At 36.6% G+C, this 26,058-nt stretch overlaps 3 protein-coding genes and 2 long non-coding RNA genes across 5 annotated transcripts; 4 read left to right on the forward strand and 1 right to left on the reverse strand.

The window, feature by feature from the left end:
- Positions 1 to 10,170: 10,170 nt before the first annotated feature.
- LOC140045371 (uncharacterized) lies at positions 10,171 to 10,528 on the forward strand. Its single transcript, XR_011844577.1, has 3 exons — positions 10,171 to 10,203; positions 10,331 to 10,429; positions 10,510 to 10,528. It is a non-coding gene; the product is annotated as an uncharacterized lncRNA (long non-coding RNA).
- A 163-nt stretch (positions 10,529 to 10,691) lies between these two features.
- On the forward strand, positions 10,692 to 11,947 carry LOC140044049 (uncharacterized). Its single transcript, XM_072088530.1, has 3 exons — positions 10,692 to 10,784; positions 10,895 to 11,137; positions 11,239 to 11,947. Exons 1-3 carry the CDS (start codon positions 10,692 to 10,694, stop codon positions 11,911 to 11,913), a joined length of 1,011 nt encoding a protein of 336 aa, XP_071944631.1. The 3' UTR covers positions 11,914 to 11,947.
- A 2,498-nt stretch (positions 11,948 to 14,445) lies between these two features.
- On the forward strand, positions 14,446 to 18,785 carry LOC140044050 (uncharacterized). The gene is made up of 9 exons (XM_072088531.1): positions 14,446 to 14,802; positions 15,170 to 15,386; positions 15,695 to 15,926; positions 16,253 to 16,778; positions 16,929 to 17,115; positions 17,338 to 17,580; positions 17,916 to 18,087; positions 18,372 to 18,520; positions 18,598 to 18,785. Exons 1-9 carry the CDS (start codon positions 14,446 to 14,448, stop codon positions 18,756 to 18,758), a joined length of 2,244 nt encoding a protein of 747 aa, XP_071944632.1. The 3' UTR covers positions 18,759 to 18,785.
- LOC140043609 (uncharacterized) lies at positions 18,754 to 20,426 on the reverse strand. The gene is made up of 3 exons (XM_072088130.1): positions 19,955 to 20,426; positions 19,118 to 19,339; positions 18,754 to 18,943 (listed from the first exon to the last, which is right to left on the reverse strand). The coding sequence occupies exons 1-3, from the start codon at positions 20,164 to 20,166 to the stop codon at positions 18,787 to 18,789; spliced, it is 591 nt and encodes a 196-aa protein (XP_071944231.1). The 5' UTR covers positions 20,167 to 20,426; the 3' UTR covers positions 18,754 to 18,786.
- A 4,450-nt stretch (positions 20,427 to 24,876) lies between these two features.
- Positions 24,877 to 26,058, forward strand: LOC140043610 (uncharacterized). The gene is made up of 3 exons (XR_011844320.1): positions 24,877 to 24,966; positions 25,141 to 25,230; positions 25,697 to 26,058. It is a non-coding gene; the product is annotated as an uncharacterized lncRNA (long non-coding RNA).

Below are 26,058 nucleotides of genomic sequence, written 5' to 3' on the forward strand. Positions count from 1 at the left end.
AATCACATTGTGGACAACATAAGTGAGTGTGTTTTGAGGAATTCCACAAATGTGAGCACGAGGCACTTGAACCTGGAACCACCAAGTCATGGCTTCAGGCAGGAAGTGAAGCACATCAAGCATTGCAAGCAGTAGTGGTTGAGGCAAAGTTCCTTAAAGACATGCAACATGTAAATTTATAGTAATTAGAATTACATAATGTAATTGGTGTAATAATCAATAACATTATGTAATGTACTTTTTTTGTACAATATACTATATACTAAAATTATATAACGTTTACATTTTCAGGCTGTTCAGTTTTGCCATACAGGAAATCTTGAGGTATTCCATAACATGCTACTGAAGTATATGCCCAAGCGAAGTCACTTATTAGACCATAACTTACATACTTGCCGAGACGCTGAAATAGACCACAAGTATTCGGTTGAATGGTCAAAACGTTCAAAGAGATATGTGGCGAAACGTGTCAGGAAGCCAAAAGATTATGTGTTCAGGACCAATTTAAAGAAGGGCGTATTTGAAGCTATTCATCCATGCTGTCCCCTTCACAGCCTCGAGTCGCGCTGGGCCAGGTCTTGTGGATCCGGCGGATCTCGGGAGTGAGTGGCAGGGGTGCATTTGATGGTATGGTGGCCTATCACCAGAGGATGCAGAGATGTTTCGTGCCAATATAGAGGTGGCTGGCGTTCCGCGACCTCGTGGGTCGGACTTTTCGTTGGATGCCCGCTATGAGATTCAAAGCCTAGCCAGGAAGGGTGTCCTGCTTCAATCGAAGGTGGTATCAACAATCTGACCGGACCGCATCATTTGTTCTATCCATCCGTTTCCGCCTAGGGCAGAGACGGTGGGGGAGCTCATGACGGGTTTCCTCAGAGACAAGGCACGCAAAACAACCTTTATTTGCCAGGACGTCCGGCTGAAGAACCCATCCGTGGATGCTAGGGGTCGGCCTGCTGCCAGGGCGGCAGAGCTGACTAAACCTTCGGCCCGGTCAAAGTCATCAAGGCGTAAACCTTACGTCGCCCCGGCTGAGGTGGTGGATGTGTCAGCAGTGAAACGAGCATATTTCCCGCAGCACCCTGACACTCCCGCAGCCAAGAAGGGAATGGGGTATGCGTACCCAGTGCCAGCTTGCGGTCTGCAAGGCTCGGCAATGGACCACCTAAATGTGCATGTTGCAGAGGTTGTGGCGAAGTATGTATACAATCAAGACGAACATAAGATGAGGAAAGCCTGGCGATACCTTCAAGAACTGATCCCCCTGCTCCCAGATGGTCTCTCAACTCTGAGGAAGGCTTTTGAATTCTTGAGAAGGTACTTCCTGAGGCTTGGAGCCTGCGGCCTGAGCAACAGTTGGTTGCGACAACTTACGCTTACAGCTCAGGCAATCAATTGGAAGGCGCCGTCAGTGGAAAGAGACATCAGGAATCAGGTCACCTGATGCTGCACCCCTTCTGTCTGTGCCCACTGCTGGCAGAGGCCATGAGGGCTAACCTGAAAGGACTTCATGAACTGAACGAAAAGTACGGAGGACTAAGTAGCCTGCCCTCATGCCCTCCGCCATCGTCGAGAGCTCCAGAACCAATGGAATCGGCACCGGGATCTTCATCACTGGCCGCACCGCCCAGGGGCGCCACAGCTAGTATGGGAACTCTTAAACCCCTTCAGCAGTCCTCCACAACATCGCAGCGTGCAGCGGAAGCCTTAGATGAGGAAGCCCGCCGACTGCTGAGAGAGGCGTATAATGCGAACCAACGACTGGCAACAGCAGCTTTGTCATCCTCCAGCAGTGTTCTACGGGAGGCGGCCGCCCATATGCACCGCGTGTGCATCGAGCAGCTGACCCTCGCAGAGGAGTTGGACGCATGAAGAGCCACTGGACCAATGAAATCAGCAACAGGATTTTCATCACTGGCCGCAATCCTTCAACAGGACTCACTTAAATACAGTACACCCCTTCTTGGTGTACTTGCGTATAACATTTTTGTAACCCCATTGTCTGTCCTTAGTTTCACCGCAGGTCCAAAAATTGGCGAAGAGCAAATCCTCTTCCCACCCCAAAATTTGAGGTCCAACATGTCCTCTACTTATTTAGCTGGGGCCGTAAGTCCCTTGTTTCAATTACGATTGTCAGTGCGGTCTCTCAAACAGTCAGCCCTATATACTGGAATTCCAGAACAAAATTTTACTGTCGTGTGCTAAATTTTTGCCAATCCCCATAGGCTTGTGCCTTTTTTTTTTTTTTTTTTTTTTTTTTTTTTTTTCTTTCTCTCCCGGGGGGCTGTCAGGTGCCAGTGTTCCCTGGAACGCGGTGCCGGGCAGCAACCCGATGGATACCCTATGCCACATGGCTTGTAGGGATTTTATTTGGGACTCTTTAGTCCCCTGTTGGCTTTCATATGTTCAAATTGTTGGGGTAATTCCCCCACCTTGACGTTCTTGTTGGGGAAAAGAAAAGAAAGAAAGAAGAAGAAGGAGGAGTGGAGGACCCACCATGGAGAAATGAACTTAAAATCAAAATGCACTTTAAAAGGAACTTGAAATCAAAATGCACTTTAAAAGGAACTTGAAATAAATGCACTTTAAAAGGAACTTGAAACAAATGCACTTTAAAAGGATCTTGAAATAAAATGATTTTTATTTAATTTAAACATTTTATTTAATATTGTTTTAAGAAGGTTACAAGAGAGTGATGTTCCTCTAGATACCATTGAACAATTTGTTTTACTTTCTACTGAATTAAATTTTATTTTTGCCTCATATGATGAAAGACGGAATTTTTCACCTAGAACACACATACACACACATTTTTTAGCTACACACTTGTGTTTAACACAAATATACTTTTGCTGCTTATGGCGCCCCATAGTTGTATGAGTAAATTAAAGTATTATCTTTCTCAACATATTTTACCATCATTATAACACTTTAACATATATTCCCTAGAAAAGTCCTGAAGTAACACAAATTAGTAATATTTATTTGCAAAAACGCACAATAAGGATTTGTGCAGGTACATCTCGACTATCACGAAACCTTTATTGTATAAATTTAAAGTCCTTATGTCTTTTGATATAAAGTTGTTTTTATCTCTATGGAATATTATTAGGGGAGATATTTTTCTTTTCTCCTACGCTGAGAGTGTAAAGAGTCTCTATAATGAAAATGAAATCCACAGTGGTGGTCTATGACGCCGTTCCGCAACCTATGGGTTGCAACCCATTGTTTGGGTCAACAAAAAATTGATGGGTCGTAAAATCTTCTGCGATGGTGAAACTTTTTATCAATAATACATTGCACATAGGCGCAATATTGATTAATTAATATCTTAATTAATTAAGACTGTACCTCCTTTATCTAGGTTTCCATAACAACTGGTCCATTTTGTGGGTTTTGTGGTGGGGAATAAGAAAGTTTTATAGCCTGTGTTATCTAGGAATACTGTAAAAATGGAGTTAGTACAGTATTGAGTTTTCAAAGTAAGCTGTTGTGTTATAATACAAGCATTTTGTATTGAAAATCTGTGTTTCATCGATTTTGTAGCTAAAATTGAGATCCTGGCTTTAAGTTATTATTGTTATTATTTTGTGAAGAGCTACATACATCAATGAGTTACATAAAAATAAATGCAGTACGATTATTTTCGCTACCCTATCAATAATGGAATCGTCCAAATTTCAAATCGGTAGTGCAATCATTGGTGCATGACAATGAACGACTTGAGGACGAATGACTTCAGATTTTTATTTTCATGCTATAACAAAAATTATCCACCGTATATCCACCATCTTTTTTCACCGTCTAGGGAGTCACAAGACATGTTATTACATTAGGTTAACTACCTAACTACTGAAAAAAAGTCTTCCTGGTTTTTATGGAAGAATTTTGCCAAATTTTGTATTTGACCATATTAAGGGAAATTCATGTTTTTTCGTCTCGATTTCTGTTACAAATATTTGATTTATGTACAATTAACCAAATATTATATTTAAAATGCATGCCTGTACCTGAGCTTTAAATAAAGAAACGTAAAGAAATGTAATAAATGGAAACGTTTCAAACAACACTGTGTGTTTACATTTAAGGGCCCACTCGCAACAAAGAGCGAAGTGGAAAAGGTCAATTATATGATGACCTACATCGGCGACAAGGGAAGAGAAGTATATGGTACATTCACGTGGGCACGAGCCGAAGGTGATCTACCAGCAGAAAACGAAACGCTCAACGGCGTGTATGCTAAATTTGATGCATATGTAGCACCTAAAAAGAATACTATAAGGGCTACAGTAAATTTCCACAGAAGGAAACAATTAGAAGGTGAGAGATTTGATGATTTTGTCACAGACCTGAGAGTTTTAGTAAAGGACTGTAATTACCAAGAAGAAGATAGAATGTTAAGAGACTCTATTGTCTGCAACGCCCTGCACTCAAAGGTCAAAGAAAAATGTCTAGATCTTGGCGATGAACTGACCTTAGACAAAGCCATAACCATAGGTCAGAATTATGGAACATCACAAGAAAGTATGAAAGTAATAATAAACAAAGATGAAGACGCAAAAATACATGAGGTTAGGAAAAGGTCAAACTATAAACAAAGGCCAAAACAGTACAATAAGACGTCAGCAAGAAACAATAAATGCACTAAATGCGGCTACGACAACACACATAATAAATGCGCAGCTAAAGGCAAAACGTGTGCTGTATGTCATAAGTTGAACCACTTTGCAGCAGTCTGCAGAAAGAAGGGTACCAATCCTAAAGGTGCTCACCAAGTGGAAGAACAGTACGCAGAAACCGACAGTGACACTGAAAGTCAGGATGAATATCAGCATCTAATCGATGTGATAAATGCTATTGGAAAAACATCTAATAGTGAATTGCATGAAACCGTGATAGTGGATGGAGAGCCAGTGCGCATTCAGATCGACACAGGAGCAGTGGCAAGCATTATGTCATATAGTTGGGTTAAGAATAAGAAACTCAATCATAAGTTAAAACCAACTAGCTTAAAACTTCAGTCGTATACCAGTCAAGCCTTAGAAGTGAAGGGTTGTATAACATTACCAACCACATACAAGAAATGTACATTTGACATAATGTATTATGTTGTGAAAACTGATAAAGTACCAATCTTATCAGGAGCAGCAAGCAAACAACTGCAGCTGATACAGCGTATAAACAGCATCAATGACTATCCTCAATTAAGAAAGACAACTGGCACACTACCAGGGAAATATTCACTGAAAATTGACCCTACAGTTAGACCAGTAGTGCACGGTCCAAGGAAACAACCACTTGCCTTACAAAAGCAGATAAAGAATCTGCTCTGATCCTAAGGATCTAAACAAAGCAATCAGAAGAGAACACTATCCAATTCCAACTGTAGAAAATAGTAGCTTCAGTAGCAGGGTCAAAGATTTTCTCAGTTATTGACGCAATACAGGTCGAAAACTCAGGTTGATCCCTTTTTTCTTTAAAATTATGGATGAATAAATTCAGTTCAATTTTTGGCAGCCTAACACTTGATTTTATTTCACTTACAGAAAACATTGGTTCAGAGAAGAAGAAGAAGAAAACAAATGCAAAAAAGATAATGGACCCTCCAAAGCTTCCCGAACCACCACAATCGACAAGTACACCACATGCTGGAAGAAAAAACTTTGATATGGTGGGGCCACCAAATCCAACAACACCATCTACATCACGACATATTGCAACAATAACGTCAATTACCCAGAGCACAGATGAAAGTAAGTACAATAAAAAAATAACATTCATACATAAAAACAAGAATTTTAATCCTCAGAAAAGTTCAGAAAAAACATTTTGTTAATATTTTCTACATTTATTTTTGTTTGGTGATTCATACCAGGCGAATCACCTATTGCTAAAGTTTTTCTTGCCATTATCTAAAATGGGATGGACAGTGAATTTTTTAAACTTGGCTAGCACATGAACATAGTACATGCTGTTAAGCGTAACTAAGGTTGTAAAATTAAAAAACAATTTTTCATTCCTAATAATACTGTACCATCAATGCAACCTATTTCTACTAATTACCAGCTACTTACAATGTTTATACAGTAATTTAAAAACAACATAAATCAACATACATTTTATGTTCTATTTTGTCAGCTTTTAAAAAAAAAGTTCTAATGAAGTTAGACACGATAATAGAGAATCAAAGAGAACAGCTTTCATTCTTGCGGCGGCAAGCTGCAAATCACCAACCATTGGATTTTGATATGGGAGGACATGTTCCTGCAGCCCTTAGATACAAAAGACGAACTTGATGACCTAGAAGAAAGCTAAAAGGAACAAACTTCAGAAAGAACATAATATGTTATTGTTATTCTTGTGATTGTAGTTTACAGTAGCTTTTTAAAAGTGTACTCTGCACGTACAATGTATATAAGCTTCATATTTAGTAGGAGGCCTTGAACCTGTGTAGTCAAACCAACTCAACTACAGCATCTTTGATGATATTATGCTAATGATATTATTTTTTTAAAAAAATTATTAATTAATTTATTAGTTATTGTTTGTTCTAGATCAAGTATCTGAGTGTTCTTGGTGGGCCTCAGTAAAGGCATCCATTACAATTATGCTTAGGAAGATCGGATCAAACAAATTATAGTCTTCCTATAGCATGAAGGGAAGGAAGGGAAAGAAAAGCTTTAAAAATTATAAGTAAGTATCATTATATTGATTTCCAAAAAAACTAAAACTATTTATTTTCATTGTACTGTCTAAATGCAAGGCTGAAAGTATGCATCACTGTACACGCATGGTTTTCTTTTAGAATATTAAAGACCATTTATCTGCAATTTGTTTATGCTTTGTAAAAATTATGCATATTAATTAAATATGTATTGTCCATAAAAAAACATAAAAATTTAAATTCTTTCACCTAATCGATCAAATTTTTTTTTCAAAGCGAAAATCTATTTCTTACTCATCAGGGATATTCCCCACAACACGACATGCATGTTGGGCGCAATCAGAATACAGTACATGGAGCACACACATAGCCTAGCGTATTTTATACATACTCACTGTACCAAGTTATTTTAGTACATTATTATTTACAAAAAATGCAGGTAATGTGTCTTTATAGCCTGCAAGCAGTGCAATACCTGTTTTATTAGCTGTTGTATAGTTAATCATCTAAGTATAATTTTGAAATATTTTCTTGTTCAATGTGCAGGGTCATGTTTCCAGGTTCACGAAAAATCGAAGAAGAGCATGATCGAAACAGAAATTAACGTTTCTTAAATGTTAAAACTAACGTTAGATTAACAAAAAAAAGGGTCCACACTTTCACGTCATCCTAACATTATTTTATAATATTCATATAACGTCATGGAAAAATTCATATAACGTTCTGCAAACATTTTATGTTCTAGTTTGTCAGCTTTAAAAAAAAAAGTTCTAATGAGGTTGGACACGATAATAGAGAATCAAAGAGAACAGCTTTCATTCTTGCGGCGGCAAGCTGAAAATCACCAACCATTGGATTTTGATATGAGAGGACATGTTCCTGCAGCCCTTAGATACAAAAGACGAACTTGATGACCTAGAAGAAAGCTAAAAGGAACAAACTTCAGAAAGAACATAATATGTTATTGTTATTCTTGTGATTGTAGTTTACAGTAGCTTTTTAAAAGTGTACTCTGCACGTGCAATGTATATAAGCTTCATATTTAGTAGGAGGCCTTGAACCTGTGTAGTCAAACCAACTCAACTACAGCATCTTTGATGATATGCTAATGATATTATTTTTATAAAAAAATTAATTAATTTATTAGTTATTGTTTGTTCCAGTTCAAGTACGGTATCTGAATGTGGTCTTGGTGGGCCTCAGTAAAGGCATCCATTACAATTATGCTTAGGAAGATCGGATCAAACAAATTATAGTCTTCCTATAGCATGAAGGGAAGGAAGGGAAAGCAAAGCTTTAAAAATTATAAGTAAGTATCATTATATTGATTTCCAAAAAACTAAAACTATTTATTTTCGTTGTACTGTCTAAATGCAAGGCTGAAAGTATGCATCACTGTACACTTATGGTTTTCTTTTAGAATATTAAAGACCATTAATATCTGCAATTCGTTTATGCTTTGTAAAAATTATGCATATTAATTAAATATGTGTATTGTCCATAAAAAAACATAAAAATTAAAATTCTTTCACCTAATCGATCAAATTTTTTTGTCAAAGCGAAAATCTATTTCTTACTCATCAGGGATATTCCCCACAACACGACATGCATGTTGGGCGCAATCAGAATACAGTACATGGAGCACACACATAGCCTAGCGTATTTTATACATACTCACTGTACCAAGTTATTTTTGTACATTATTATTTACAAAAAATGCAGGTAATGTGTCTTTATAGCCTGAAGCAGTGCAATACCTGTTTTATTAGCTGTTGTATAGTTAATCATCTAAGTATAATTTTGAAATATTTTCTTGTTCAATGTGCAGGGTCATGTTTCCAGGTTCACAAAAAATCGAAGAAGAACATGATCGAAACAGAAATTAACGTTTCTTAAATGTTAAAACTAACGTTAGATTAACAAAAAAAAGGGTCCACACTTTCACGTCATCCTAATATTATTTTATAATATTCATATAACGTCATGGAAAAATTCATATAACGTTCTGCAAACGTTATATTGTTTGTTGGGAGGCTACTTGAACAACACTACAAGACAGAGTTGAAAAGAAGCTGTTAGTATGTGAACCACATATCTAATTTTATAGCTCCATGACCACATCAATGGAATTATGTGCCAACGGATCAAAATACAGCAGATCATGGAACTAGATATGTTGACCCATCAAAATTGCAGTCATGTGCTTAGCTCACTGACAAGGGCAATTACTAACTTGAAACATCAAGCATCTTCATTCAGAGCAGGTGAGAAGATATCACAATGTTATGGGTGGCATATATGCACGCATCATAGATCCATAGACGAATACAGACAAGCTGAAATCATTATTATCAAAGATATGCAAAGACAGTTCTATGGCAGCGAGATAAACTGCCTGAGAGCAGGAAAGCGTGTCCACAGAAATAGCTCCGTGATAGCCCAGTCACCAATGTTAAATGCTGAAGGTTTGATAAAGCGTCTAAACTTCCCTTCATCAAAAAACACCCTACACTAATTCCATGAAATAGCCATGTGGCGAAGCTACTTGTTCATCATTACCACACGAAAATACATCACCAAGGCAGACACTTAACCGAAGGGATGATCAGACAAGCAGGTTATTGGATCACAAGTTGTAAAAAATTAGTGTCCTCAGTGATTTACCGTTGTGTACTGTGCCGGAAACTTAGAGGAACTTTAGCTGTTCAAAAGATTACGTTTTCTCATCATGGTATTCAGCTCTTCCAATGTACATGAAAAATATATTACAGGTTATGCAAAATAAAGTAGTTCGTTTCATTAGCAATAAGGGACCACGCAGTCATGTTGGCCAGCGTGAATTAGATGAGCTTGGTATGTTAAACGTTGCAGATCGTGTTATTCAATTAAAACTAAACCATGTATACAAAATATCAAAGTCTACCGGACCAGAATATCTTAATCAGCATTTTATTAACATTTCGGAAAGACATAACTACAATACTAGACAAAGTGAAATAAATTTTGTTAAAACAAAAGTAACCAGCCAAAATAGTAATACATTTTATGTTACTACTATACAAGAATGGAATAAACTACCAAATAATATTAAGTCTTCAACTAGTCTACATAGATTTAAACATCAAGTTAAATTACACTTAGCAACCAAATCCAGTTTGCATACTGGGGTAAATTAAATTAGTATCGCTATTTTAATATTTTACCGTACATATTTTACATATTTAAAATATTTAACTCAATTGTGAAGTATTTTAAAGCTAAGTAGTTTTTTTTTTTATGGGAAGCAGTGGGGAGAATTTTGTTTTAAAGATTAAAGACACGGTAGCTTTCACATGCGTTTGTTATAGCACTAATATTTGACGAGTCTGACATTTCTTTGAGCGTTCTCATTGAATTCCTTCGAATGTATCTATGTGAAATCGATAGGACAGATAATTGATAAAGCCCTCAGTGGAAAAACACTGAATGAAGAAGAGCAAGAAGATTTCATTGATCTACTTTCAAGGGTAAATTGTCACCACATTCCTAAAGAAGATGAGGTAAAGCCAATAATTATAAGTTTACTAAAAATAGAGTATGACTCTGAGAATAAGAACATGATGTTTGGTATGATAATTATCTATATTATGTGAAGTATAATAACCTCTATGTGCTTAATATTTTCAGTATAAAAGAACACCTTTGTCTTATGCTGCCCAATATGGTCACAACAGCACATGTATGTGCCTGATCAATGCAGGATCAGACGTGAATATTGCAGACGAGGTAAGTCATGCACACTTGTATTAAAGTGCCTCAAGTAATTGTATAATTTTAACAAAATATTTAAACTTTTTTTTTGAAAGAACTTCACTGGCTGCCGGACATTAAATAGTGAAGGTCTGCAGTACCTCCGTGATTTACTGTTCAGGCATTCGCAACAACTCGACCTCTATTGTGCGTCACATAGTTGATGAACATGATTGGATTTGTGGTTTTGAGTACAGTACATGAAGTGTAGTGGAGTCATCCTCCACTTGAAGCAAACATGACAAAACCCTGGCTAACACCAGAGAGTGATGCCCATAAAGCACTACAAGATATTGTTACAAATAATTTACTTTTGCGTGACTTGAAGAAGGTGAGTTATGTACACATAAATAGCTTTTCAATATTGTGTGCATTCACTGGAGGTATTATCATTAGATGTTAAATTGAATAACATTTTTAATTTACTGTATTTCTATTCAGGCAACAGAATTTTGTCACACTGAAAATTTGGAAGGATTCCATAACATGATGCTGAAGTACATCCCCAAGCGTAGCAAGTTTGAGCACGATGAAGCAATAGCTCGTACATATCTGGCTGTCGAAATAGACAACAACATGACATCGAACAGATCATATGGAACATTGGCCGATGGTGAAAGTCAATACCGTTTGGAGTGGTCCAAACAATCTAGAATGTATGTGAGGCGTATGAAGGAATCCATGGTTAGTTAATTGCTTTTAATCTGAACTCTTCATTATGCAAACATGCAATGAAAGAATTTACAGTACTGTATATACACATTTTTATGTATTTTACTTAACAGGCAAGAAGTAAGTCTACCTGCCTAGGCCAGTCTGATTTACATCTTCGCCGTCGGCAGTTTGTGATGATTGTGGGACTAAAAGTTTCAGATTTTGCAAGAAAGCACAAAGCAAAACCAGATGGCATGTCCATTTTGAGTAAAATAGAAAAGAATCTGTGTAATATACTGGAAATGATTGAAATCATTGGAAAAAAGGGAAGAACACTACCTTTGATATTATCTCAAAATATGAGTGAGCAACTTTCTTTGTTGGTTGATAAAAGGAATGTTGTAGGAGTGGCCCCAGCAAATATATTTCTGTTTCCCTGTTCAAGTTATCAAAGTCTTGGGCACATCAGAGGAAGTGACTGCCTGCGAAAACATGCAGCGGTTGCATGTCTTAAAAATAACCATTTATTACGTTTTACCAAAATGAGGAAACATGTGGCTACATCATCACAGATTTTGTCCTTATCCGAAAATGAACTAAATTTGTTAGCTTCATTTATGGGCCACGATTTGCTTGTGCATCGTGCATATTACCAAGTACCTGATAGTGTGCTACGAATAGCAAAGCTCTCAAAGTTATTCCTTTCATTGGAGAAATCTAACTTACCTGCTCAAAAAGGCAAAAACCTGCAGACAATTGCCATTGATGATCAAACTACTGTATATACTTTTAACTTTAATATATGAACTTCTTGAAGAAGAAAGTTAATGTTAAGTTTGTTATTTCGGCCTAAGAAAATGTCATTAATGATGACTTAATCATTTTTTTTTCTCCTAATTTCATAATAAATCATACATATGATACATACACTTCAAGAAAATGAAATAAAAAATAGGTGTTCCCGAGCATGCTAACGATATATATTAATTAATCTGCGCACTTATGGCAATTTTTAAACGCTTAAAATTGCCTGAAACGTACTCTAATTTCATCGAAAATAAATTCTGACAATTTTGAACAGTTTAAGCGCGTGTACGCATGCGTTATATGCGCTACGCACGTAATTGTATTGCCATATGATGAAATATGACCTGAAATTTATGAGTACCAAATTTTGTTTAAAAATGATTCATGCTTGTGAAGATATGATTACAAACGTGATTTCATTAAATCGCGCGTAGACCGCGTAATGTTTGATTGCGCACCGTGAAAACATAACCACATCGATTCCTGGCCATAAGGAATATACTCTGAAAAATTGACTTAGCTAGATGAAACTGATATCAAGATAATTCACGGACAAAATAGTGCTAAGGAAAGAATAAATAAATAAATAAATAAAGATCCTGACAGAATCAAGAGGTTATATGCATATCATGCATATAACCTAATAACAACAACATTGTCTCATAAGCCTCATTCGCACTTGATTAAATTATAGGCAGATTTTACCGAGATCCCGGTAAAGTTTCCGAAGGTAAAATCTTACCATCATTCGCACTTGGATTGTTCCACTTGGTTAGTTTAACCTCAACTAACAAAACAGCCTAAACAAGTAACTATTGAGGGCGCAATATTGTGACCTTCATCGTGACCTTTACTTTCACATTGTCAAAAATCGGTGACTACTTCTTCTTCGCACGCAGCTAAAGTAAAATGACGTCATGTTTGAGTCTGCGCGCATATGATGCAAAAGGAATATTTGTCACCACGTCTCTCTCTTGCGCGCTTATGATTTTACCAAATAAGCGCGTAGCTATACAATCTTTGATTTTACAAAATGTTTTCAGTGATAAATGATGGTGCGATCGGTGGTACGGAAAATAAAATTATTCTGATATTGTTCCTGATAACAAAGAAGCAGATAAAATATAGTTGTTTATTTGACTCATTTGGCTTATAGCGGCCTAACTAAAGTAAAATACAGTATATTTGAGTAGTAGTTTATTAATATATTAGTACACTACACACTATCAGGATCCTCCTTCATCGTTATGGCGTGGCATCGTGCAGCATACTATGCTGGGTTAGTGTACATCTGCACGATGCCGGCCACGACGGCTAAGTACGCTTCCCACCCACCCTAGCTAGGTATGCACTGCGCTGCCACTAGGCCTACCTAGCCTATTTCGGATCTCATGTCTTCCAACATCTGAAAATACATAATGTAATGTACTAATACTGTACATTATTGTTATTATTCTTTATTCGCACTGGAAGTATCTAGGCTTTCCTGTTAAAATTAAATATATTATTTATTATCCTCAGCAGTGAAAACAATTATATTTTGTTGTATATGCCGTGATTTTAATTATTAAAAACATGATCGTCAGTCGATGGCTCAGGAGTTTCGATGGAAGCCTTTCCAGATTGCCCATACAAGACATGGGAATCTGTACGGGATAGAATTGAATATCTAAAAAAAAAATACCGTGCCGCCAAAAAATTAAACAATAGCAGCGGACGTGGACGGACGACATCGCCGTTTTACAACGAGATCGATGAGATTCTTGGTAAGTGATCAAGCTACTTACAAATTGAAAATATGTAATACTACTAGTAATAGGCCTATATATAGTAATGTTCAGTAATTGTAAAATATGAATTACTTATGTTGCATTCACCGCAGGGAGAAGACCAATGAATAATGTTAAGGCCTACCACCACATGGACGCCGATTTGAGTGGGTCAGATGAAGAGGTTACGGTTCATGTGGGGGAGGTTTCAGAGCCACCAAACCAAGCTGAACCTGGTTCATCAGGGATGGAGTTAACAGGCCTGGATTCAACAAGCCTGGATGAAGAGAACAGAGGTATGGTCTAACTATTGCTTTTAATTTATATCTAGTTTATTTTGTTCTAAATAAAAAAAGTATTTAAAATAATTAGAATCAAAAGTTCAAATCTGATCTTTTTATTTGTTTAAAGGGCAAATGCAATGAGAATGTCCAATTTGAAAAAAAACCAAGATAATATATAGATAAAATTACAAATAATAGCCTGTCAATGATTTTTTTCCCGTTCGAATACGTTAAATATTTTATATAACGGATTTAAATTAACAATTATAGCTCAAATATAGCGACTAAGCCCCGCCCCCTTTACAGCCTCGCTTTCGCGTTGCATGTCCGTGACGTCATGTAAGAAACACGGTTTGCGCTTGACTTACCGATCGTCATTCTTTTCATGCACTGTTTAGCCTGCTACCGCTCTATACTATAGTCTAATTCTCATTGTTAATACAATAATAGCTTTTCACATCACTATTGTTCGGGAATAATGCCTCGTTGTGTTGCTGCAAATTGCAGTAATAATCACTTCGATTCTGTAAGTTTCCATAAATTTCCAAAGGATGCGGAGATTCGTAAACTTTGGACTGCCGCTGTTTCCCGCACAAGACTAAATTTTACCCCGTCGGACTACTCTGTACTGTGCAGCAGTCACTTTACTGAAGAGGATTTCGCGGTTCGCTTCAGCCTCTCAGTTGAATTGGGTGTTTCTGGGAGACACAGTAGAACATTAAAAAAGGGAGCTGTACCCTCAAAATTTCCAAAGCCTGCCACACCTGGAAATTTACCGCAACATCCAGCCAAGAAGAGGAGATCCGGGGCATACGAGAAGAGAGAACGAGCAAGGGTGAGTTGAGTTAATAAATTGAACAATTGAATGAATTTATCCTGTATAATATTAATAATATTATTATTATTGTACCCCTCCTACTAGCTAGCTAGGCCTAGGCCCTAGCATATAGGCCTAGCCTAAGTATTATTATATGTAGCCTAGTACTGCACCACCATACATGCCCTGTGGTAGTGGGTGAGGCTTTTAACATTTAACTATATACCTAGACCTAGCTAGGCGGCAAGAATGGAATCGTTTGATGACAGCCTACTATGATACAGGGCTGAACACAGATCAGAGGTTATTGTATATAAAAGTAATACTGTAATTGTTGATAGAATTAAATATGTGAATTTTATTTATCAAAACAATTTTTTGTTAGGTTGTAAAAGACATCTTAGTAGCATCTTCTTCTACTGCAACTAAACAATTTGTCGATGACAATGATGTAGATATGATGAGTGATGAAATGACTCAAACAACAAGTGTTGCAGTTCAAACGGATGCATATGACGAGCACTGTGGTTGCTGTAGTGAGAAAGTAAGGAAGACGATGGAGTGTTCTTCATTCCAGTTTGTCCCTAAAATGGCAGACAAAGGTATTTTCTTTTATAACTAATCATTATTAATACTAACTATAATATGTTGTTCTCTCTTTTTCTCCTTTCAAACTACATGGATGCAGACTACGTTTATCATAGATTAGTAAATCTGCATTCAACTACGGGCACAAGCCATGTACACGGTACATTTACCTGCTAATCATAAAGCAATAACAATGAACTAATAATGTGTCCATAGCAAATACCAATAGCGACCCACAAATGTACATATAATGTATCCACCACAATTTTCTGTAAAATAAAATGGATTTATTTTTATTTATTATTATTCTTATCAAAAACAGGTATGCAAATATTTTCAGAAGAACACCCACACCCGAGTCAATACACAGCACCGCAAATGTGTGAAGGAGCCACTAAGGGAAATCCTGAAAACGACAGCGATGACACTGAAGATAGTGATAGCGAGGAGGAAGAAGAGGATGATGATGAAGAGGAGATTGACACCGATGATGTTAATGATCCTGATTACATCCCATTTGAAAGTGATTATGACATTGCTGAAGATGAAAACAAGTAACGTTTTCCTTTATATCTAAATAATATCCAAAACTCATAAATCGTCAAAGTCAAGATATAACAATTTTTTAGATTTTGTCTTAAGTGAAAATTGTCCGATCGGACTCGAGTGTGTATGTCTACATACACTACGAATAAATCAAGTCACTAATTCGTCAACATATGTACTGTATGGTCCTCCCATCCTCTTATATATGGATGTGAATTTATTCTGAATTTAAGGATCACTAAACTACACAAATCAGCAAATACAACAAATATCAATTCAAATCATTTTTTGTTTTACTGTGATCAATATACTAATCAGTCCCTTTTTTGTTTAGTTACATTGAAGATGATGTCTACAAAGGACGAAAGTTTATTGTTTTTGAGGAGCAGCTCCTCAAAGCGTTTAATGTTTGTCCTGTGTGCAGTGGTCCAACAGAAAGAAAGGTTTCTGCAGTAATTGGGACATTCTGCCGGATCCACCAGTTCTGCCCAACCTGCAATCATTCCAAGTACTGGGAGTCGCAACCATACATCGGAAATCTTCCAGCTGGGAATCTCCTACTTTCTGCTTCAATTCTGTTTGCAGGTTGCTGCATTTCTAAGATTTTGCAAATGTTTAAACACATGCGGTGTGCAGCAATTACCAGAAGAACCTTTTTTGTGCACCAAAAAACATTCTTGTTACCTGCTGTACACACTCTTTGGTCTGAAGAAAGAAAACTGAGGATCTCAGAGCTGGAGGGAGATGTAATCCTTGGTGGTGATGGACGAGCAGACTCACCTGGACATTCCGCCAAGTACGGCTGTTATACTTTAATGAATTTAAGAAGCGGAAAAATTGTTCATGTGGAGGTTGTACAGGTAAAAAAACATTTTTAAGTTTTGTTCTTATAATTATCTGGCACTACACTGTATTTGGCAGCTTCACACATTTCCTTGGCCAAATGTAAATGTTCCATTTGAAAGGTGGCAACAAATAATTGTTATTTTGATGTATTATTTTTTTTATAGTCGAATGAAGTTGGAAGTGCACCAAAAATGGAGAAAGAGGGACTGATTCGGTCTGTAAACAAATTGAAAGATGATGGTGTAAAAGTTGATGTGCTGGTGACGGACAGACATGCGAGCATTAAGAAGTGGGTCCGTGAAAATATGGAAGACACCAAACACAAGTTTGACATTTGGCACATGGCAAAGGGTAAGAACTATATATAACCTACATAGATTCCAGGCATCTGCTTGGTTAAGAGCCAGTCAATATTTTCAACCATGCCTGGTCAATAGTACTTGTTCTCCCTCGCACTTCATATTTGTCAAAGGTCAGTAATTCTGATGTGACGCAGGTAGTGGATCTAGTATGTATGAACCGGTGTAAAACTATAATGTAGGTGATTGATTTGACCATTGCTTTAAATTTCAGCAATAAAGAAGAAATTGTTAAAAGCTGCAGCCCAGCGATCTTGCTCAGATCTGAAGCCATGGATATCAAGCATCGTGAAGCACCTGTATTGGTGTGCAACATCGAACGACACTGGGAATGGGGATGTGACATTGGCCAAGTGGTTGTCTGTCAGTCGTCACATACGCAACATCCACATAGGACACGATGATTTGTTTCCCAGATGCTTACATAAACATATGAGAAGAGCATGGCTAGCCGAAGGTATGTAATGACGGTTCCTGTTATAGGAAATGTGTTGTAATAGTCAGTTGAAATTCGGATTAGATCCTTTTTGGGTCCACGGCAGCCATGATGCAGCGCCCACCATGACCAGTACACCGGGGTAACCCCCCTAATTTACTGGGTTCTTTAAAGTACATGATCTGATGTGTACACTGGGACTACGGTTTAACCATCGAAAACAATGGACGAGGAGAAACTTAAACACATGCCAATGTTATGGCTGTGGTTACGGTGCCCCCACCTCAACCGCTCGGCCACTTGACTCGCCACGTTCTTGTAAAAACCTTTCACTGATTTACACTTGATAATTGCAGGCAGCACAGCAGCAAATACCTTGATTGAAATTGTTGAGAACCGGCGACACACAAATGACATCAAGATGCTAAGTGAGACATACCAAACGTCTAAATTGGAGGCGTTCCATTCGCTTCTCAACCAGATTGCTCCCAAGTTACACAACTACTGTTTCAATGTGCAACTATGCCGGTAAGTTTCTGTTTTGGGCAGAATAGAATTTCTCGGCTCAGTTAAATATGTACAAAAAATGCAGAAGCATTATGAATTAAGCATGTTCGTCCAGTGCTTATTATTTTCCACAAGTCAGTGAGAGTGTTAGTGTATTGTTCCGATTTCTCTTAGATCTAGCTCTCAAACTAAAATTTTGATCATTATGGAAGCAAGTCCTCAGATTTTATTGGGCGTTCATTGTTTTTGGCATTATAATTGGCCAATAAAATAATAATTCATTTATAAGACATTTGTATTCACAGAACATATATCGCTGCTCTCCATTACAATGAAAATGGTGGACGTGACCAGGCAGAAACAGCCGATGGTGAAAAGCAATATGCAATCAAGTTTCCAAAATTTAAGAAGGGTGGTTCGGTTGTGAGACCGATATTGGTAGCGGCAACATACAGTAAGTAATAGTGTATATAGTTCAACAAATTAATTTAACATGTGCTGGATGACTTATTTAAATCCCCTTTTTTTCAGCCTATGTTGACAGACTCTTCGATACTGTTCTGGAACAAATAAATTCAGGAATTAAGCCAGTAGAGATGACATCACCACCACCTTTATGCAGCAATTTCCACCACCCCGACAAGGCAGAAGCAATTGAACAACACAAGACTAGATTTAATGTACACAATTGAAAAATTTAATAATGCCATACTCCTATTCCTAAATATTTGGATATTTGAACCCAACATATGTCTCTGACTGGAAATGATTTCTAATAGTTTTAACTACGCAGGCTGGCAGTATCGTGCGGTTGCCTCTACCCAAATATCCATGCGTCCATCGAACAAAATTCTTGTAACTTGCATGTCTGTATTTTCTATAACAGAAGAAAATGTTTTTTTTAATAAAATTTATCTTACTGTTAAAATAAATTCATGTTGTTTAAAAAAATATTTTGAGAATTTTTCTTTGGAGTTGAACAGTACTTGGTTTACTCCGAAGAATACATACATAAATCATTGATAATTTATATTCTTTTGGTTGTACTCACTCATTTATTGACTTGTTACGATGTCGTCTCCCTCTCCCAATTGAAAGTTGCAAAGTCCAGACATTCAGGCATACTGGATCAAATCCTGGATGTTCAGTTATACATGTAACGGGTCCTGTCACCTCTTGGTCTCTTTCTAGAGTCTCTCTGATTGCTATTATTTCGGTACAGCATAAACACTCGTCAAATGATGCCATATGTGAACATCTCTGACATTTACACCTATTACAGTATAAATATATGACATAAAGTTGGAACACAGTTGCCTACACATTGTACAAGAAGTGCCAATTGATTAAAGAAATGGCGATGAAGGACATAATATTATTTATACGCCTTTTCATGAATGTTCCTCAGCCATCAAGCAATTGAGTTATTAATTATAGTATAAATAACTCAACGCACAAACAATGGCAACACACTTCTAAACAACCTAGCCTATAAATATGTTTAGTTTTGACAGATCCAGTAAATATTAGCCATCAGTATCAGTCGATTAACTATGTCTATTAATTAGTATTTAAAACGGTAGCAATTAATTAGGGGAAATGGATTCCGTTGACAATGTCATAGCAGTAGCTAGGCTAGGGCTCCCTATTATGGATTTCGCCGGATGCAGTTAGACCGCCGACGATCGTTGACGACCAGTATTATTTAATTACTTAATTAAACACGGTTGTTGAAGACGTCATTTTGGAGTAAATTAAACACAAATGAACGGAGAAAGATAATTTAATTATCAGAATTAAATATTATTTAAACTTTAAGGATTATTTTAGGAACGTAGGAAAGGAACAAAAATCAAAACAAAAGATCGTAAAAAAATAAACAACTTACCAATCCATGTTAATTAGGCGATTTTGTTGTTCTTGAACAACTTGTTGAACTTCTACATCATCTTCTTCATTGTGTGCTGGCATGGGCTCATTTGTATATGGCTCAAAACGATTCATTTTTTTATTTAAAACGGAATATTGAGAGTAAAAATAAGAAATGAAGTATCTGTTTGTCAAGTGTTTTGCCTTGGGCTGCATAGCAGGAGGAGGCATCAGCGTGTGGCATGTTTCTTCTCTGACGTCACAGTGATTGACATTCCAGTCGGCCAGTTTCTAGGGGGCGGGGCTTAGCTCATTTTGGTAAGTCGTCATATTTTCGGTATAGATAATGATTTTTAATTTTTTTTTTTTTTGGATCAGGCATATAATGTGTTACTATTTCAGAAAAATTAGTTAAAAATGCATACTTCGTTGGCTCTTTAACAGATTCTGACACTTCATTTGAAGTTCCGCCGCCAGAAAATGAGAACCCACTGCTTGATGGCTCGCTCGATGAAGGTCCCGCAAAAAAAAAATAAAACTTAAAAGTACAGAGCGTAAGACTGAAGCAAAACATGATGGTAATTATGTTGTATTTTAATTTGTTTAAAAATTGGCTGAACATCCCCTAATTTCATAGCATGATTTTACTGTGATCTATGTTGTATTGTTTTTATTAGGGTCAGTTTTTAGAAAGAGAAGAGGAAAGAAATCCCAAATGGAAGATGCCCTTGATAAGTCAATTTCCAAACTGATTTGACTATCAACAAACGCAGAACAATCAAACAACAAATACTCTAATGGAAATGGAAAGGGAACGCCTCCAATGGAAGAAGAGTTTAGAAGAAGAAAGAAAACAAAATGAAGCAATGAGAGAAGAAAGGGAGGAAAGGCGCAGGCAAGAAAACAATCAATTCCTGTTGCAGTTGGCAGGTATTCTTGGTAATGCAATGCAAAATTTTGGCAGCAATTCTGGCGGCAATATTGGCGGCAACCACTTTCCTCCAAACAATTATGCCCCAAATAATTATGGACCAAACAATGAAACACCACCTACATTTTGGCAAGATCCTTGAAACATGTAAAGTTTAACAAATGTTGTTACCATTACTACCATTAATTCAAACAAAGTTCCTTAATATTTAAACAGTTCCCTAACCAATATATTTTGTAGTGCAAAAACACCTTGTAAAGTTTACTTGTAAATAAAATGAAATCCAACTATAACAAATTCTCAATATTAAGTCAAATTGTTCATATGTGTTTGTGTTTAAAAACAACTATTGGTGCTAATACATTTTATTTGTATTTTAATTTTTTACATTTTCACATTTATTGTACATTTACTACAGTATTTAATCATCTCAGCTTGATTGTGATTACAAGAAGACTATTGCTCAGGGCTCATTTGGAGAAGTGTTCAAGGGAATGTACCAATATGAGCATGTTGCTGTAAAGAAAGTGAAGTTGAGAAAAGGCAAGCGTTCGAAGAAGCAAATTATAAGCGAGGCTCAAATACAACAACAACAACACACAAGAATATTGTAAAGTTTATCGGCATTTAATTGCCTGGACCATCTTTTTTTTCTATCATTACTGAATTCATCTATGGGCAAAACATCTACAATACGGAGGATCAACACTTTACAGGAAAGGGGCAGCAACTGGTGTTGCAGGAGTGTCGTATTTACACAAGCATAGTCCTCAGATAATCCACCAGGTGTTTCAATGTGGTAAAGCCGTATTAACATTAGTTTCAATGAAAAACATCGAAAAGAAGCGCCATCCGGCTATCTATTATTAATAATTATCATTCCATATTTTGATATTCCCGCTTCTCTCTCTCGGATCTCAACTGTCAACCACCGAATACCAACTTTCAAGTTTCAATTTGTCTTTTTTTTAAATTCAATTGTTTTAATTATTTGGATTAATGACAATCCCATAACTGGGACCATTTTTAATTCCAAATCAATAATCGAGCCAAAAGAAATAATACCCAAAGTGGGTAATTATGTCACAGTGAGATTTCCAGGATTTGGTAGACAGAGGGGGATTGTAGGAAAAATCGGAGGTAGGATCAACTAGTAGTAGGCTATACCAATAGGCCATAGCGACCATTATATTATTTGGTTTGAGTAAATAGTTTTTAATTATTTGACAAAAAACAAGTAAAATAAGCTAGGCTTTTATCAATATCAGTATCATATTTAATCAATAATAACAGGCCTAATAATATCTACAGGCCTATCATATTACTAGTCTATATTACAGTGCAGCTACTCCAGAGAGTAGTAAACTATGCCTATTTAGGCCAGCCTATTTCGTATTTAGGCCTATACAGTTTCAGAATAATGCAGAATGCATTCCTGTACATCTCTGTAAATATAGCTGGCCCTAATATAAACAATGGTTTGCTTAAAGGAGATGAGTTTCTAACACTAGTTGACACTGTCTGTAAATTAAAAAAGGTAAAAAAAAAAGAATTGAAACTGAAAGTGAGACTTTATAGGCTAGAGGCCAAGGTCGTATGTAGGATATATTTTGAATAAACTCAACTGCTGTAATTTATTACCATGTATTCATATACATCAAATTATTCCAAAACAGATAACAAAACAGGATACGAAAAGATACATCGTTATTGAATTCTGCTTGATTAAATAATTATTGATGCAATTATTGTTTACTGTATGTGTATAATTTATACTTATTATAATATAGGAAAAAAAAAGGAAAAGGTGATCCTGCCTCCGCCACCACCACCTGCTGTGAACAATAAAATACAGAGCGACATATGTGAAATGATAATTTAATATTCTTATTTAAAAATCTGTAATGTTGTGTAAGGTTGGACTATAATAAGCGGCGCGTAAACCAACCACCTACTAACAGCATTAATCATAGGCACACCAGAGTCATCTTAGTTTCTTATTCCAATCAAATTAACTCGCTTAAAATATATTATTAGCCATGCCCAGTACCAGCCCAGGGCGAATTTCAAATTTAAAAAAACCTTCTCAGTACAATTCCAATCTTTGATACATCATTACCCGAGAAGGCACATATAATTATAACTTCCAATAGATTTATGAGATCTACACAAATAAAGCGGCAACCCTTGCCCTCTTACCACCACGGTCACCACCAGCAGCAGCAGCCGCCGTATGGAAAGAAATTTTCGAAATGGTAATAATGGGGTTTAAACAAAATTATTTTAATTTATTGTTTAAAGTAAAGTGTTATGTTTGTTGTTATGAAGTTAAAGGAATTACAAGCGAGCCAACAATCAATAAAGGAACAATTGGATGGATTTGCTACATGCAAATCCTGTGTAACTCTGCCATGGTTTATCATGTTTTCCTTGTTATATTTTTGCTATAGTGTGGTAGAATAATCTTTTAATCCTTTCTTTGTTGTTAAGACCAAGACTATGTGGTATGCATGGGAGCTTTCTGTTTTTTCTATAGGCCCGTTCATATCGAACTTAGGGCGAGATAAATTTACTAGATTAACGAGATGATGTCGCCATAACTTCGATGTGAACGAATTATTAGGGCGAGATGAAGGAATTTCCTCAACTACGGTCAGTCAAGGCCATCGCCTCGACGGAATAGTAAATCCACTGGTAAAGCTAGAAAACGATTAAGGTAATTAACACAGCATGAGGCATTCAGAATTGGAGGTCACCAATACACCAATCAGATTAAAGCAAATTTCAACTTTGACATATAAACATCAACTTAGCGCTTTATTTCTGAACCACATGTTAACCGAGAGCGACGATCTGTCATATTACTATTTTAAAACTTATTTCAATACATCTGTACGTACCGCATTCATCATGTCCGAAAAATTAAAAGCGAAGACAAAAAAGAGGTTTTGTTGGACGTACACTCAAGAGTTAGACCTCATAGATATCTGGAGAGGGCCAGATTTCAATGAAAAAACTGAGGACAAGCTGTTCCGACAGAAGGCGGCCGTCTACGAAAAAATGGCCGAACGGTCAGAGCATAAATCTGTCCGGGATATTTTTATTAGGGGTACGGGGAAGGGGGCAAGTAATGTGGCAAGGGACGATCCCAAGTCTGCGTGCCCTCATTATCATTCACTGAACGAAATTCTCGGAGGAAAACATTCAGTGAATCCACCTCCTGGAATGTTGGGCCAGTCCTCCGTACCACCACGTCCACGATCCTCGGCGTCTACTAGTAGTAGTACTACCTCCAGGAATAGACCTACCAGTAGTAGCTCAGACAGACTCAGGCCTGATGAAGATGAAGGTAAATTTCTATTTATACTATGCTATAACTTACTACTACACTCTAGGCCTAACATACTTATCTTTCAATAATTATTAACAATGAAAACTATACTAAAAAACACAATTTTCCTTTATAACAAAATTTTGTTATTTACTGTATTTGATTGATAATATTATTGATTTTGTATATCAATAGAAGCCCTTGATCATTGTTGTTGTTGTTGTTGTCAGGGTGCTTTAAACAGTCCTGGCTTTGTTTGTATCAAACCTGTTAGTAGCGGTAATTATCGCTGTTGGTTTTGATTAAATAAAATATATTTTAAAAAATATATGTAACCCTCGTTATTATTTGCAGCCCTAAATATCAAATAGTTAGGACTATAATATACACAGTATATATTTTTCTTTGTTTAATTTAATAGGTTTTCCAATTTGTGTGGTGTGTGACAATGAGTGTGGGAGTCACACTTGCAAGGTATGCCACAAACCCACACACATTATAGAGCCATGCCTTGGAGAACAAGGATCAGAGGAAGGATTCGGCTCAGCAGTAACATGCAAGAAGTGTGTTGAAAAAGCTGAAAGTAAGTTTTTCAAAAGATATATACAGTATCACAATTGCAATTTGTAAGTTTTTAAAGAAATGGTGTTATATTAAATCTATTTAATTCTTATTTTAGTCGCTCTGTGGCAAGATGATGATGACGATGAGTTGGAGAATGCATTTTTTAACTCATGTCAAGTACCACCTAAGAAAAGAAAAATATGGGGTAAATTTTAACTTTTGTCTTTAAACACCAGTGATTTAATAATTTGTATAAAGAGAAATTCAAAAAAAATAATGAAAGTAAATCATGATTGTTCAGCTGAAATAACATTTAATATATGCATTCTTATTTCGCAGTGATAATTTTTAATATTTGATAAAATTAAATCTTTCATAGGATGATCTGCTGTCAGATGTGGCTTCAACAAGCAGCACTGCCACTTCAACTGAGGGTATATTCAGACTCACGGAGTTACGGTGGAGTTATGTACGCGGCGTACATATTTTTGTGTCTGAACCATGCCGCGGATTAGCGTTAGGGAGCTGTTACTCCGCGCCAGTGGCGTTAATAACTCCAGCGGGAGAGGGTAGATTTCATAAGGCTAATTTCCATTGATGCATCAGTGATTTCAACCTCCGGTCAACGTCAGCCAATGAAAAGACACGACCGCAATTAGCAGCAGTCTATTCGCGCGGTTTTTTTTAATAGCAAAACAATATAGCCTATTTCTCGAGCTAGCCTAGATCAACAGCAACATTCGAATTAAAATGAAACGTGTTACATGGAAAAGTACAGAAGTGTCTGATTTGATTTCATTATGGGGCAGCCCTGAATTTATAGACAAGATAGAAATTAGAAAGCTACTGTAGCGCCGGCAACAAGATGGCCGTTTTTAAAGAAATTGCATCTAAACTAATATAATATGGGATGAAATATTTTTAAAATTTTACAGCATACAGTACTATATATGAGCCTACTGTCCTAATGTCCACAAGAAGCAGAAGACACCTTCACCTTATAATCAATCCGAAAGTGAGTAGTTAGTATTATTTTGTAAATAAAGATACATTTAAAATCTACTCAGGCGAGTCTATTCTCACAATATACTAGAGATCGACATCTTTGATTACGAACAGTGCAGATTTTGTGACAAGTTACTTCATTAGATATTCTTAGAAAGAGGTATGTCAATAAAAAAAAAGAAGAGATATTTTAGACCATAAAGAAACGGAAATTATGAAAGCTGTACAGTAGGTCTGTGTTTGTCACATGCAATTGCAGAATTCAGCAGGTTTCATATTGATAGTGCCTATA

The sequence above is a fragment of the Antedon mediterranea genome, chromosome 3 (genome assembly GCF_964355755.1).
Source record: "Antedon mediterranea chromosome 3, ecAntMedi1.1, whole genome shotgun sequence".
Taxonomy (NCBI): domain Eukaryota; kingdom Metazoa; phylum Echinodermata; class Crinoidea; order Comatulida; family Antedonidae; genus Antedon; species Antedon mediterranea.